The 15,537-nt window shown below is 38.0% G+C and overlaps 2 protein-coding genes across 3 annotated transcripts in view; one reads left to right on the top strand and one right to left on the bottom strand.

Moving 5' to 3' along the window:
* Nucleotides 1–1,020, bottom strand: part of ETFDH (electron transfer flavoprotein dehydrogenase) — a 40,894-nt gene extending 39,874 nt beyond the window's left edge. For both annotated transcript variants that reach the window (XM_036887915.2, XM_036887914.2), the window contains exon 1: nucleotides 577–1,020. Coding sequence is in view for 1 of the 2 variants with exons in the window: in XM_036887914.2 (XP_036743809.2) it covers nucleotides 577–610 (34 nt within the window). In the remaining variant the exon portion in view is untranslated. The remainder of the gene's footprint in view (nucleotides 1–576) is intronic.
* On the top strand, nucleotides 609–10,567 carry C1H4orf46 (chromosome 1 C4orf46 homolog). The gene is made up of 3 exons (XM_057488276.1): nucleotides 609–814; nucleotides 1,256–1,469; nucleotides 8,412–10,567. The coding sequence occupies exons 1-3, from the start codon at nucleotides 609–611 to the stop codon at nucleotides 8,565–8,567; spliced, it is 576 nt and encodes a 191-aa protein (XP_057344259.1). The 3' UTR covers nucleotides 8,568–10,567.
* Nucleotides 10,568–15,537: the final 4,970 nt, after the last annotated feature.

The following is a 15,537-nucleotide window of genomic DNA, read 5'->3' as shown; positions in this document are numbered from 1 at the left end:
CGTGATGGTTCTAGGAGCACCCACAACACGATAAGCCTCTAGAGTTAAATTTAGACAATATAAATTCCTGGCTCCAGATATGATCAGGTGACTTGGGCAGAATATGAATATTAATCATGATGTGACAGATCAGACTCCAAATTCTGAAGAACGGAGTGGGATGGCTGCAAAGAAGAAAGTAAGGTCAGGGCCAGGGAGAAAAACTGCATACAGTATTTTATCCATTCCCGATACGGCAAGAGATAACACCTGATCTTTGTTTGGGATAAGGGTTGGGGCAGAAATTGGGAAGATTCACTTCGGGAGTCCACAGGACAGCCCTGTTTGACTAGTTTCCACCGCCCATGACCTTTACCCTAGTTGTCAATTCTTCCAACTACGATTAAAAAAACCCAGGGGGGGATGTCCAGAGGTCCGCAGCTGACGCGCGCAGCGTGACCTTTGCCCCGGTTTCCAGGGAAAGTCGACAAAAGGAGCGCCGGGCAGAGGGGCGCGGACACTCCAATGTGGCCCTGTTTAGTCCGGCCGATCTCCTCGACATTCCTCCACTCATCCCCGCCCGGGGTTCCCTCTCACCAGGGCAGGACAGCCTGGCCAACGGCACCAACATGTTCCCTGTAACCAGGACCCTCGTTCCGACACGAAGGAAGGTCTGCCTGCGGCTCGCGGCGGGCGCAGGACCCTTAGGCCGCCGGGGGCGCCATCGCCGGCTCCAAAGCAGCAGCTCCTCCGCTGAAGTTTGCCTCCGGGCTCGACCGGGCGCTTTGGCTTCACGGCATTACCGCCCTTTCCTTGCTCTGCGCCGGCGCCGTGCGTGACGCGACGGCCCGCAGAGGCTTCCGGGTCAGACATCGGCGGAGGAAAGTAAGGGACTCCGAATCCCGGCGCGCCCCGCGGCCGCTGGGTTGACGGGGCCGCTTGTGCCTCACCAGGCGCGGGGAGCGCCCCGCGGAGCCACAGAGCTACGCCGGCGACGGAAGGCTGCGGGAGGCGGAGCGCACCGAGGCATCCTGGGAACCGTAGTTTTCGTCTCCTGCGCCCTGAGCTCGCGCCTGGAGTTAGCGCGGGAGCGCTGAGCGGCCCGTGGGGAATTTACTCAAGTCTGATTGGCTGTCCCGAAAAAATGCACCTTCTCAGCGATCTCTGGCCGCAAAACCACGAGGAGGCGAGAAGGGACCTCGGGTCGGAGGAGGCGGGGCCTCGGGGCTTTGGGCGCGAGCGGTTGAAAGACGGTTGGCGTCGGGTTCGACTGCTGAGGTCCGGTCCGCAGTCTCCGCCCTGCTCATGCGGACTCTGAAGAGACGCGGGTTTCGTCACCGCCTCCGCCGACCCCGTTCTCTCCCTCGTCTTCAGAAGCCTCTCCCGCATCTTACCCCGGCTTCCCAGTGAGTTTGGGCTGGTCGGTTCCGAGCACCAGGGGCGGCCGAACGGTGGGCGCCCTGGAGGAGGTGGAGCTGCAGATCGGAGACGTGAGTGCCTCCTCCCGGGCCGGGAACGTCCGCCGGGGCCCTTGCAGGCGGCCACTCCGCCGTGGCCGGGCAGCGGGGCTTGGGGTCCGCGCACCCGCCGAGCGCGCCCCTCGCGTCTGGGCCTGAGGATGTGATCTTGGGGACGCCAGTCCCGTCCCACACCGCTGATGATTTTGCCTTTAGGTTTAGTGCTGGGGAATGAGGGTTATCCCTCACCGGCCCCACCCCTCACTGTTTGCTTTTTGCCTGGCCTTCTGGTTTCCATCACCCGCGGTAACCCGGAAACACGCTGCTCTGCTGCGCCGAAGTGTGCTCGCTCTGTCCGCTCCCTCGTCGTTCCCTCTTGCTGCTCAGGATCAGGCTGTGATTTCTTTCCTGGGGAGTTAGGATCCCGCTGTCCTAGTTGGCTAGCTTCCCAGAGCCAGCTGATAGTGCTGTTGTCTGTCTCAGCCTCGCTTTGCGCTGGACCCATTTAGAGAGGTTATTCACCTTCCCTGTAGTCCAGATCGTTTTTTTTTTTTAAACTGTTTTAAGAGGGTCCTCCCTACCAATATAAAATGCACAGTCTGGATGGTTTCTGTTGAGTCTCAAATTTCCAGAAACTAGCGTGCGTGGGCGTGGTCCCCCACTACCAACCCCAGGGGGTCACAGTTTCAGTATATGAGACTTGTTTTAGTGGGTCGAGTCAATTAGGTACATGGGGTGTAATCATCCTGGGAGAACTTTGTGGAAACTTTCTCCTGTGCAGATTGGAAACTGGTGAATTTACGCGATCATCTCATTGCTCAACAAGTTTTTTTTTTTTAAAGACTCAATGCTTGATACAGCTTATGTTTTCCTGAACAAGACTGGTTTCAAGTGAATTTGTAGAATGGAGTGCCGTTGTGTCTTCTAGCAACGGTGCTTTTTTTGTATAGTAGGTGAAGAAAATACTGGACTAAGAAGTGAGTTTTCCATCAAGAGTTGGATATTTTCTGCATGTTAGGTTTTGTTGATTTTTTTTGTCAGTTCAAAGCATCTGTTCTTTGTCTTTACATTTTCATGGCCTGAAGTGTTTACTAGTAAAAACAGTGGAACAATGCCTCTGTTACCCAAATATAGTAAGAACTGTTTATGATGCAGTCCTTCAGATACTTGTACTTAGGGTCACAGGGTGGAAGTCATCTTGTTGAGTGTATTTTCAACTGAAAAAAAAATTTACTTGTCATGCCTCACACATAGTGGATATCTTTCAGACCTAATTCTTATAAGCTTTTACTTCATATTGAAGAATTTCTTAGGTTATCTGAAAGAGTTGGGGTTTTAGTTTGTAAATATTTTACTTTTAAAGAACTAACTTGGGAGAAAAGGCTGAGCCAGACTGCATACAGACCTCATGAACAGAGCAGACCTCACGAAACAGGGTACTAGCTCTGCTCCCCTACGACCCCCAGCCTTACTCTAGGGGCTGAGCAGTTCCAGAGACTGGAGCTTCTAGGCACTAGACAGCACCACATAGAAATATGAAATGTTGAAAGAACCTGGTTCAGATCAAAATCTCACAAATCCCAGAAAAAGGGCCAATGAAACTGAACTCACCAATCTTGAAAGAGAGTTCAAAATAAAAGTCATAAACATGCTTATGGAGGTACAAAAAAATATTCAAGAACTCAGGAACAAATTTAAGATGGAGATTCAATCATTAAGAAATTCCATATCTGAAATGAAACATTCAATGGAAGGATTTAAAAGCATATTAGATGTATTAAAAGTGATGATAAATGGAATAGAAATTAGAGAAGAGGAATACAAAGAAGCTGAAGCACAGAGAGAAAAAAGAATCTCTAAGAATGAAAGAATATTGAGAGAAGTGTGTGACTAATCCAAACGGAACAATATTTGCATTATAGGGGTACCAGAAGAAGAAGAAGAGAGAAAAAGAGATAGAAAGTGACATTGAGGAGGTAATTGGAGAAAAATTCCCCAACTGGGGAAGAAGATAGTCTCTCAAGTCATTGAGGTGCACACATATTCCAACACAAGGGATCCAAGGAAGACAACATTAAGACATATAATAATTAAAATGGCAAAGATCAAGGATAAAGACAAACTTTTAAAAGCAGCTAGAGAGAGAAAAAAGATCACATACAAAGGAAAAGCCATTGGGCTATCATCAGATTTCTCAACAGAAACCTTACAGGCCAGAAGAGAGTGGCATGATATATTTAATGCAATGAAGCAGAAGGGCCATGAACCAAGAATACGTTATCTGGCAAAATTATCATTTAAATTTGAAGGAGGGATTAAACGATTTCCAGATAAGCAAAAGCTGGGAGATTTTACCTTCCACAAACCACTTCTACAGTGCATTTTGGGGGGACTCCTATATATGGAAGTATTCCTAAGGCTAAATAGATGTCACCCAAGGGATAGACAAAGAGTACAGAATATGATTCATAATATACAAAGAATGGAGGAGGAAGAAAAAGGACAGGGAAAAAAAAAAGAACCTTCAGGTTGTGTTTGTAATAGCGTACGAAGTGAGTTAAATTAGATTGTTAGACAGTAAGGGAATTACCCTTGAACCTTTGGTAACCACAGATCTAAAACCTGCAATGGCAATAAGTACATACCTATTGATAATCACCCTAAATGTAAATGGTCTGAATGCACTGATGAAAACCCATAGAGTCACTGAATGGATAAAAAAACGACCCGTCTATATGCTGCCTACAAGAGACTCACTTCAAACCCAGAGACAAACAGACTGAAAATAAAGAGATGGAAAAGATAGTTCATGCAACTAACAGAGAGAGAAAAGCAGGAGTTGCAGTACGTGTATCAGTCTTCAAAACAAAGAAAGTCACAAGAGACAAAGAACAACATTACATAATAATAAAAGGATCAGTCCAACAAGAGGATATAACTATTATAAATATCTGTGCACCCAACACAGGATCACCTACATATGTGAAACAAATGCTAACAGAATTAAAGGGTGAAGTAGAATGCAATGCATTCATTTTAGGAGACTTCAACATAACACTCACTCCAAAGGACAGATCAACCAGACAGAAAATAAGTAGACAGAGGCACTGAACAATGTATTAGAACAAATGGACCTAACAGACATCTACAGAACACTTCATCCAAAAGCAACAGGATACACAATCTTCTCATGGAACATTTTCAAGAATAGATCATACACTAGGTCACAAAAAGGACCTCAGTAAATTCAAAAAGATTGAAATTGTGCCAACCAGTTTCTCAGGTCATAAAGGTATTAAACTAGAAATATTACACCAAGAAAACAAAAAAGCCCACAAAACACTGGAGAGCCTTAATAACATGCTCCTAAATAATCAATGGATCAATGACCAAATAAAAACAGATTAAGCAATATATGGGGACAAATGACAACGATAATTCACCACAAAATCTGTGGGACACAGTGAAGGCCGTGCTAAGAGGGAAATATATTGCAATACAGGCATACCTCAGGAAAGAAGACCAATCTCAAATGAACAGTCTAAACTCACAAATAATGAAACTAGAAAAGGAAGAACAAATGAGGCCCAAAGTTAGTAGAAGGAGGGACATAATAAAGATTAAAGCAGAAATAAATAAAATTGAGAAGAATAAAATGATAGAAAGAATCAATGAAAGCAGGAGCTGGTTCTTTTAGAAAATGAACAAAATAGATAAAACCCTAGCCAGACTTATTAAGAAAAAAAGAGAGTCTACACACATAAACAATCAGAAATGAGAAAGGAAAAATCACTACAGACACCACAGAAATACAAAGAATTATGAGGGAATACTATGAAAAAATACATGGAAACAAACTGGACAACCGAAAGAAATGGACAACTTTCTAGAAAAATACAACCTTCCAAGGCTGACCCAGGAAGAAACAGAAAATCTGAACAGACCAATTACCAGCAACGAAATAGAATTGGTAATCAAAAAACTACCTAAGAACAAAACACCTGGACCAGATGGTTTCACTGCTGAATTTTATCAAACATTTAGTGAAAACCTAATACCCATCCTCCTTAAAGTTTTCCAAAAAGTAGAAGAGGAGGGAATACACCCAAATTCATTCTATGAGGCCAAGATCACTCTAATACCAAAACCAGGCAAAGACACCACAATAAAAGAAAATTACAGACCAATATCCCTGATGAACATAGATGCGAAAATACTCAATGAAATATTAGCAAACCGAATTCAGAAATACATCAAAAAGATCATCCATCATGATCAAGTGGGGTTCATACCAGGGATGCAAGGATGGTACAACATTCGAAAATCCATCAACATCATCCACCACATCAACAAAAAGAAGGACAAAAACCACATGATCATCTCCATAGATGCTGAAAAAGCATTTGACAAAATTGAACATCCATTCATGATAAAAACTCTCAACAAAATGGGTATAGAGGGCAAGTACCTCAACATAATAAAGACCATATATGACAAACCCACAGCCAACATTATACTTAACAGTGAAAAGCTGAAAGCTTCTTCTTGAAGATTGGGAACAAAACAAGGATGCCCACTCTCCCCACTTTTATTCAATGTAGTTCTGGAATTCCTAGCCACAGCAATCAGACAACACAAAGAAATACAAGGCATCCAGATTGACAAGGAAGAAGTTAAATTGTCCCTGTTTGCAGATGACATGATATTGTACATAAAAAACTCTAAAGAATCCAAAACTACTAGATCTAATATCTGAATTCAGTTAAGTTGTGGGATACAAAATTAATACACGGCAATCTGTTGCATTCCTATACACTAATGATGAACTAGCAGAAAAAGAAATCAGGAAAACAATTCCATTCACAGTTGCATCAAAAAGAATAAAATACCAGGGATAAACCTAACCAAGGAAGTGAAAGGCTTATACTCTGAAAATCACAAGACATTTCATGAGAGAAATTAAAGAAGAAACCAATAAATGGAAACAGATCCCATGCTCATGGATAGGAAGAATTAATATTGTCAAAATGGCCATCCTGCCTAAAGCTATCTAAGATTCAATGCAATCCCTATCCAAATACAAACAGCATTCTTCAATGAACTGGAGCAAATAGTTCTAAAATTCATATGGAACCACAAAAGACCCAGAATAGCCAAAGCCATCCTGAGAAGGAAGAATAAAGCAGGGAGAAGTATGCTCCCTGACCTCAAGCTCTACTACAAAGCCACAATAATCCAGACAATTTGGTAATGGCATAAGAACAGTCCCATAGACCAACGGAACAGACTAGAGGGCCCAGATATAAACCCAAGCATATATGGTCAATTAATATACAATAAAGGAGCCATGGAAATACAAATGGTAAATGACTGCCTGTTCAACAGCTGGTATTAGCAAAACTGGACAGCTACATGTACAAGAATGAAACTAGATTATTGTCTAACCCCATACACTAAAGTAAACCCAAAATGGATCAAACACATCTATGTAAGTCATGAAACCATAAAACTCTTAGAAAAAAACATAGGCAAAAATCTCTTGGACATAAACATGAGCAGCTTCTTCATGAACATATCTTCTCGGGCAAGGGAAACAAAAGTAAAAATGAACAAGTGTTTCTATATCAATCTAGAAAGCTGTGCAGTGAAGGGGACATTAGTAGAACAAAAAGACATCCTACAGTATGGGAGAATATATTTATAAATGACATATCCGATAAGGGGTTGACATCCAAATTATCTGAAGAGATCACGCACCTCAACAAACAAAAAGCAAATAAGCCAATTAAAAAATGGGCAGAGGAGCTGAACAGACACTTCTCCAAAGAAGAAATTCAGATGGCCAACAGGCACATGAAAAGATGCTCCACATCACTAATCATCAGAGAAATGCAAATTAAAACCACAATGAGTTATCACCTCACACCAATCAGGATGGCCAACATCCAAAAGACAAACAACAACAAATGTTGGCAAGGATGTGGAGAAAGGGGACCCCTCCTACCCTGCTGGTGAGAATGTCAATTAGTTCAACCATTGTGGAAAGCAGTATGGAGGTGCCTCAAAAAACTAAAAATTGAAATACCATTTAATGCAGGAATTCCACTCTTTGAAATTTACCCTAAGAATACAGCAGCCCAGTTTGAAAAAGACATATGCACCCCTATGTTTATCACAGCACTATTTACAATAGCCAAGAAATGGAAGCAACCTAAATGTCCATCAGTAGATGAATGGATAAAGAAGATGTGGTACATATACACCATGGAATATTATTCGGCCATAAGAAGAAAACAAATCCTACCATTTGCAACAACATGGATGGAGCTAGAGGATATTATGCTCAGTGAAATAAGCCAGGTGGAGAAAGACAAGTACCTAAATGATTTCACTCATCTGTGGAGTATAAGAACAAAGCAAGAACTGAAGCAACAAAAAGCAGCAGACTCACAGACTCCAAGAATGGACTAACAGTTACCAAAGGGAAAGGGCCTGGGGAGGATGGATGGGTGGGAAGGGAGAGATAAGTGGGAAAAAGGGGCATTGCGATTAGCACACATAATGTAGTGGGAGGGGACACAGGAAAGGCAGTATAACACAGAGAAGAAAAGTAATGATTCTATAGCATCTTACTATGCTGATGGACAGTGACTGTAATGGGAAATGTGGTGGGGACTTGATAATAGGGGGAGTCTAGTAACCATAATGTTCAAGTAATTGTACATTAATAATACCAAAATAAAAAAAAAATATATATATATATATTTTAAAAAAAGACCCAATCGGACAACAAATGGCGTGGTAACTCCTTTGGAGAGGGATTAGAAAGAATAAAAAAATATTCTCTTGAAAAAAAAAAAAAAGAAGTAACTTGGGCTTTGTACTCAAGGTTTTAAGCTATTTTTATACTATTTCTAAAATGAGAATTTAAAAAATAAAGTTCACATGTTTGACTTACTTTTTTTTAAATTTCAGGCAGCATTTTCACTGACCAAACTCCTTGAAGCCACATCTGCAGTATCAGCTCAAGTGGAAGAGCTTGCCTTCAAATGTAGAGAAAATGCACGTTTTCTTAAAACATGGCAGAACCTCTTGAAAGAAGGCTATGATTCATTGAAGCCTGATAGCTGATTTGGCTGTGTAATAATTCATACTTCTTCATTTATAATGTCTGCATATGTACCATTTGTATAAGATAATCTCCAGTGGTTCTGTATACTCAGAATGAGATTTTCTTGGTTTTCATTTATGTGAAAGCAGAATAATGATTTTATTTCTGATGCTGGCCAGTATTTCTCTTTAAATTCTGTTTTCTGTCTTTTAAACTTTCATAGAATCCTTTATGAAAGTAATTTCATCAGTAGATAATATTAGTAATGCCATAGTGTTACCAGTAGCAAACTAGGTAGATCATTATTCTATTCTGTTTGCAAGACTATGCCAAGAATGGAAGAGTTTGAAACTGAGCTTCGTTTAATAAGCACCAAGGGAGATAACTGAGGTTACCACTGTTAGATCCACGTCCATTATGTCAAGTGCCCTAGAACCAAGGGTTGTGTCTGTCTTACTTCCATATCTCCATTAGAACAAGAACAATGTCACATAACAATCACTAAATGTTTGTTAAATAAAGTTGACTATAATTAAAAGTTACTTTTTCTTCCCTTTTTAGCATGAAAATTATTGTTCCTCTAAAAAATTTTTGAATCAGAACCTCATTGACTTGAAGGAAAACATCCTTTTTTTTGACAGGGATTTGAACTCCTCAACTGATGACAGCTTTTTTAAAACATATGATATTTTTCACCCTTCTAAGATGCTTTTCAGAAAAGCTTTTCAGAAAGTGAAAGCCTGTCTGGAAAGAGTACATATTTTTTCCCCTATTTCTAAGGTTAACTGCTTTTATAGGTAATATATCTTATACTCGATGTTGTTATATGTTTGATTGCTCTTTAAAGTGCCTTATCAAAATTAATGGCTCTGTATTATTCTGGAGTTTTGCAAGTAATAATTCTAAAGAAGTTACCTTGTTTTTAATGTATCAAATTTAAATGATGTGATTGTTTTCATATTACGTTAATGCCAAAGTTTTTTTACTTGCATCTTATATTGCTTACTCTCTTTTTTTGTGTGTGGCTTGTTTATGTGTCAATGATTAAGCCAACTAATTCTCTACTTGTATATATGTTATGACTTCTGTACATCTTTGATATGGCATCTTAATTCTTTGTAGATATGGAGATGTGTGCAGAACTATATTCTAAATCCCACAGTAGGGCTAAGAAAGGAGACAAATGGATGGGCAGAGAATTGTTTTGCCCAGCATGTTAGGTTATAGTTCTTGATTAGTTTTTTTAACTTAAAGAAAGTTTAAAGATAAGACCTGTGTATGTTCCTATACCAAACGGTGCTTATTTTTCTTAGGTGTCATGAATATTGCAATTTTTAAAATGTACAAAAACAAAATCTTATTCAAAGCAAATTTTATTTCCAATTCTTTCGGTTCATTATTTTAAAACTTTTTATTGAAATATTTCAAACAAAACAAAAAGGTGAATGATTTAAAGCACACCCATGTATTCCCTCCATGCAGACTTAATAAATGTTAGAATTTGGCTATATTTTCATCAGATACATGTATGTATGTGTGTAAATGCATATAAAGCTTGTTTTGTTAACTCTTTGATCCCAGTCCTTTCTTCTCTCCCCAGAGGTAACCATTGTCCTGGAGGTGTGGTGTATGTTCTAATTTGTGTTTTTATATTTTTAATACATATATATTTTTTCAAAGTGCTGCAAAATGCTGTTTTGTGTATGTGGTAGCCAGCCTCCAGGTAGCCCCAGTGCTCTCCTGCCTCCTGATACTCCTGCCCTTGTCCAGTGTCCCAACCCGAGGAGTGCTGATTTGTGTAACTCCTAGGATTTTGAGCAAATGCATTGTTTGATTTCTGAAGCCATACCTTTTGCCCATTTTTCTATTGTTTTGTCTTTTTTCTGTCAATTTGTAGGTATTACATATTTTGAATACTAATGATTTGTTATGTATATTTCAACTATCTTTTGTAGCCTGTGATTTATTTTTGTATTTATTATGAAGTCTTCTTGAATAAATGTTTTTAATTTTAATGTAATCTTACCAGTCTTTGATAATAGTGCTTTCTGGGTCTTGTATAGGAAATGTCATAAAGATACTACCCTATATGTGTTTGCAAAAATTAAATTTGTTTTTAATATTTAGGTGTTTAATCCACCTGAATTTATTTTTGTTTATGGTGTGATTTTGGGATCTTGTATACTTTTGTAGTTCATAGCTGTTGCTTCAAGTACCAATGTTTCACATGCTGCATCTGTTATTCAGCTATCATATAAGTGCTTGGTTCTGGGCTTTCTATTCTGTTCCTATGATCTATTTGCTTAATCCCATGCTGTTTCCCTATAACTACCCTATTTAGTTGTATCATAAGTGTGTTCTGTATACTTTGATTTTTGTGTGTTGTTAGAAAAGAAAAAACATGTTAATTGATTTCTAATTTCAATGCATTGCAATCAGATTAATGCAATTTCAGGCAATGAGCCTTCTATGGACACTTTGAGTTTATTCCTCAGCACCAAAACTCATAACTGCCAGTGTCTGGAGTCTGGTAGACCCACAGCTCAGCTCTTCTTACAGTGTTGCCCTGTATGGTCTATGAAGAACTTCATCCTAGTGTTTTTTTTTATATCCCTTTTTATGTATTTTTTTGACTTTCTTCGTGGGGAAGATTGGGAAAGAGCTCAATGTGTAATATTTTCATAAAAACAATTTTTTTTTAAACTTAGCTCATTACCAACTCTACAGAAATGTCACGGGAAAACTTATATTCTGAGTGTCCTAAATTTTTAAAAACCTCAAGAGGCTAAAGTCAAGATGAAATTTTGAGCATTAAAAATAATGTGTTTAGTTTCAAAAATTCTGGGTATGACATGGGTCAGACATTATGCTAGGGGCTTTATGAACATTATTTCATGTAACCACATTAGCTCTTTTAAGAAAGTGTTATTATTTATATCTATAGAAGAGAATAGGAAAACAGGCTTAAGATGAAATAATTTGCCTGTGGTTTCTGACATCAAAATTATGCATATCTATACCATACCTAGCTACCTAACCTAGCTTTTGGTTTACTTCTTAATATTCAAGTTTGTCATTTTATTTACTCTTCCCATCTGTGATGGTTTATATTATGTGTTAACTTGACCACAAGGTACCCAGATACTTGATCAAACATTCTGAGTGTTAATGTGAGGGTGTTTTTGGATGAGATTAACAAATTGGTAGATGGAGTAAAGCAGATTGTCTTCTATAGTGTAGGTGGGCCTCAGTCAGTTGAAGGTCTGAAACCCTCCCCTACGAATTCTTCTGCCTGATGGTTTTGGATCACTGACTCCTCCTGCCGGATGAACTTTGAACTAGGACATTGGCTTCACCTAGTTCAACAATAGCTTCTGACCTTTTGACTCAAACTGGGACATTAGCTCTGCAGATTTTGGACTTGCCAACATCCATGATCATGTGAGCAAAATCCTTATAATAAATTTCTTTATATATTTAAATATGTATATTGATTCTTTTCCTGCAGGACCCTAATATGTCACTCAAAAAGGGAACTAACTTGTTTCTCCAGTCACCCATTGTAGAATAATTGTGCCAGGGACTGTATAATGTAAAATTTTTTTCCAAATCAGTTTTTTTTTGAGATCTTTAAATGTCTATAAAAATCACTTGAGCAAATTAGAACTGGAGGTACAGAAACTTGATAGAAGGCTATTGCAAATATCACAATGAGACATGATGTTGGCTCTAACTGAGATACTGGGATAAAAAGTATAGATTTAAGAGCTGTTTATTAGAACTAAGGGAAAACGGGGTGACTGATACAGTGGATAAAGGAGAGGGAGAGTCAAAAGATGACTGAACAATTTCTAGGTTAGGCCATTGGTGCCATTCACCAAGATACAGTCTAGAGCAGGAGATTCAGGTGTTGGAGTCCAGATCCATAATGATGTCACTAGAAAGCCAGTGAGATACCCAGATGGAAATGTCTAGTAAGAAGTTGTATGCATAAGTGACAAAGCCAGAAGAGAGAACCAGCTAAAGGCAAAAATGTGGGAGTCATCAGTATATACATGAAGTGGATGAGATTGCCACATTGTATAAGAAAAAGATTTTGAACAGAGTAAATGAGGCTTTTAATGAAAGATATTCTCTTTGAAAGAGGAACACCTTAGTAAAAATAACCACATATTTGAAGTCTCTTACCAAGGATGGCTTAATCTGTCCAAGTATCAATTCACTCTTTATTTTGTTAAGCAGTGAAACGCATGGGCTCACAATTCCGGCTACATATTCCACTTCCCTTTTTGTTCTTGGCCTTTAACTTTATCAGTGTCTAAATTGCAAAAAGCCAGTAATTGCTTTGGGAGAGATTATGAACTACCATGATGAATTAGAAGCTCTTAAACTAAAAATGGTAAAAAAAAAAAAATTAAAATCGAGGTCTTTTTGATACATATTTTTAGATTTTAAAACAACTTTGGCTTGACTTGGAGGATTGATTTGAGGTAGAGCATGGTTCATGAGTTTCGGACCAAAATTGTATTTGTTAAAAGAGGAAACCTTGATTCAGATCTGGTTTAACCTAGTCCTTTTATTGCACCTTCCATTGAAGCTATTAGGAACTAGTTATGTGGTATGTTAGTAATGACTTACCAAATTAAAGTAAATGGAAATTATATGAGGAGGTAGAAGGATGGAAGAATAAGTGGACTAAGAGTAGACAGGAAACCAGATGGCTTCTAGATCATTTGGAAACATTTTAAATTCTTAAAGTAGCTTCAAATATATTTTGTGTAAATTCACTGAATTTCTAAGACTGAAACATCATAATTTTGTAGGATTATATTTTATCCTGTTTTTGTGATTATTGCTTTGCTTTGTTGGAAACATTTTCCTGTTGTATTGTCTATATTAATAGTAAGATTTAATAAATAATCCTAAAATAATGTCATAAAATATATTTTCATTTTTGTAGGCTATAAAAATTATAGTCTAAGCAGTTAAGAATTGAATATTATAAACAGAACTTTAGCTTTCTTTCATTTTCTGACTTTTGTTGAAAGTATACCAGTTCCTCATAGAAAACTTATTGGTGTCATTTCAGGTAAGAACAGAAAAGCTCAAAGAAATCCATATTTTTAATACAATTAAATTCCAGGTAATTTATTTTCAAAAGTAATTACATAATTATATACCCAATAAATATATAAAGATTTTGATTCCAGTATTTTCATATTTCCAACACTTCTGGTATATTTAAAACTACCTGAAAACATTTTATTCCTATTTAAAGGTTTCAAATTATGAAAGCAAAAAATTCCAATAGTTCAGTTAGACCAGAGAAATAACTAGCTAAAAAGTTAGTATCTTACAAACTGGCCAGCTGTGCAAACAGAAGGTAAATCCATCTCCTGATGACAACTACTTTCTCCTTAAAGTAAAACATGCACATGCAGACCTTTCCTTCCTGAAGTTAAGTTCCTAAATCAGTGCATTTTAGCTCTTCTTTCTTTTCCTTTCAACTGCTTCATTGAGATCTAACTCACATACCATAAAATTCACCTATTAGAAGTGTACAATTCATTGTTTTTTAGTATATTCACAGCGTTGTTTATCCATCACCACAATCAATTTTAGATCTTTTTTCTTTTTTCTCATAAGATACCCTGTACTACTTAAACATTGCCCTCCCATCCCCAGGAAAATCTCATCTATTTTTGTGTCTCTATAAATTTGCATATTCTAGACTTTTCATGTAAATCACACAGTGTTTGTCCAAAATGGCTTTTTTTTTTTTTACTTATTTCATATTAATAATGTTTTAGCATGTTTCAGAACTTCACTCATTTTTATGGCTGTATAATATTCCATTGTATGTATAGACCATATTTTGTTTATCTGTTCATCAGTTGATGGGCACTTGGGTTGTTTCCATCTTTTGGCTACTGTGAATAATGCTGCAATGAAAATTTGCATACAAGTATCTGTTTGAGTCCTGTTTTCAATTCCTTTGGGTTTCTACCCAGGAGTGAAATTGCTGGATCATACAGTAATTCTGTGATGAGCTTTTGAGGAGCCACTAAACAGTTTTCTATAGCAGCTACACCATTTCACATTCCCATCAGCAATGCAGCAGGATTTCAGTCACCACATTCTTGTCAACTCTTGATATCTTGTTCTGTTTTTAAAATTATGGCCCTTCTCATAAGTGTAAATCTCATTGTGGTGGTTTTGATTGGTGTTTTCCTAATGATTAGTGATGTTGATCACCTATTCATGTGCTTATTGGCCATTTGTATATCTTTTTTGTGGAAATCCTCTTGAAGTCCTTTGCCCATTTTAAAAATTGGATTGCTTGTCTTTTTTGTTATGTAGGAGTTCTTTATGTATTCTGGAAATTACACCCTTCTCAGATACATGTTTCTTCAGTTCTGTAGCTTGTCTTTTCATTGTTTTGATTATATCCTTTGATATACAAGAGGTTTTAATTTAGATGAAGTCCAGTTTATCTAATTTTTGTTCCTTTTTTTGCTTATGCTTTTGTTGTTATATCTAAGAATCCATTGCCACATCTAAGGCCTTGAAGATTCACTCATCTGTTTTCTTCTTAGAGTTTTATGTCTGATATTTAGGTTGTTTATTTTGAGTTAATTTTAGTATATGATGTGAGGAAGGGGTCCAACTTTATTCTTTTGCATGTAAATAACCAACTGGAGCATTGTTTGCTGAAAAGATTATTCTTTTCCATTTGATTGTTTTGGAGTCTTTGTTGAAAATCAAGTGACTCTAAATGTGAGGGTTTTATTTCTGGAGACTCTAAATGTTTATTCTCATTCTAACTTTTCTGATTCACTCCTTTGCAATACTTTTACTCCTCTATTCCAGTCCCATATGATGGTGCTTATTTAAAGCAAAGGGACAACCAGGCAGGAAGTGACAGAGAAGTGCTATTTTAAGTTTATATCTGACCATCCTTTTTCATAGTAATAAATATGTTGCATTGGC

Source organism: Manis pentadactyla, chromosome 1, assembly GCF_030020395.1.
Source record: "Manis pentadactyla isolate mManPen7 chromosome 1, mManPen7.hap1, whole genome shotgun sequence".
Classification (NCBI taxonomy): domain Eukaryota; kingdom Metazoa; phylum Chordata; class Mammalia; order Pholidota; family Manidae; genus Manis; species Manis pentadactyla.
Note: the sequence above shows the minus strand (reverse complement) of the source record. Positions and strands in the feature narration are given on the sequence as shown.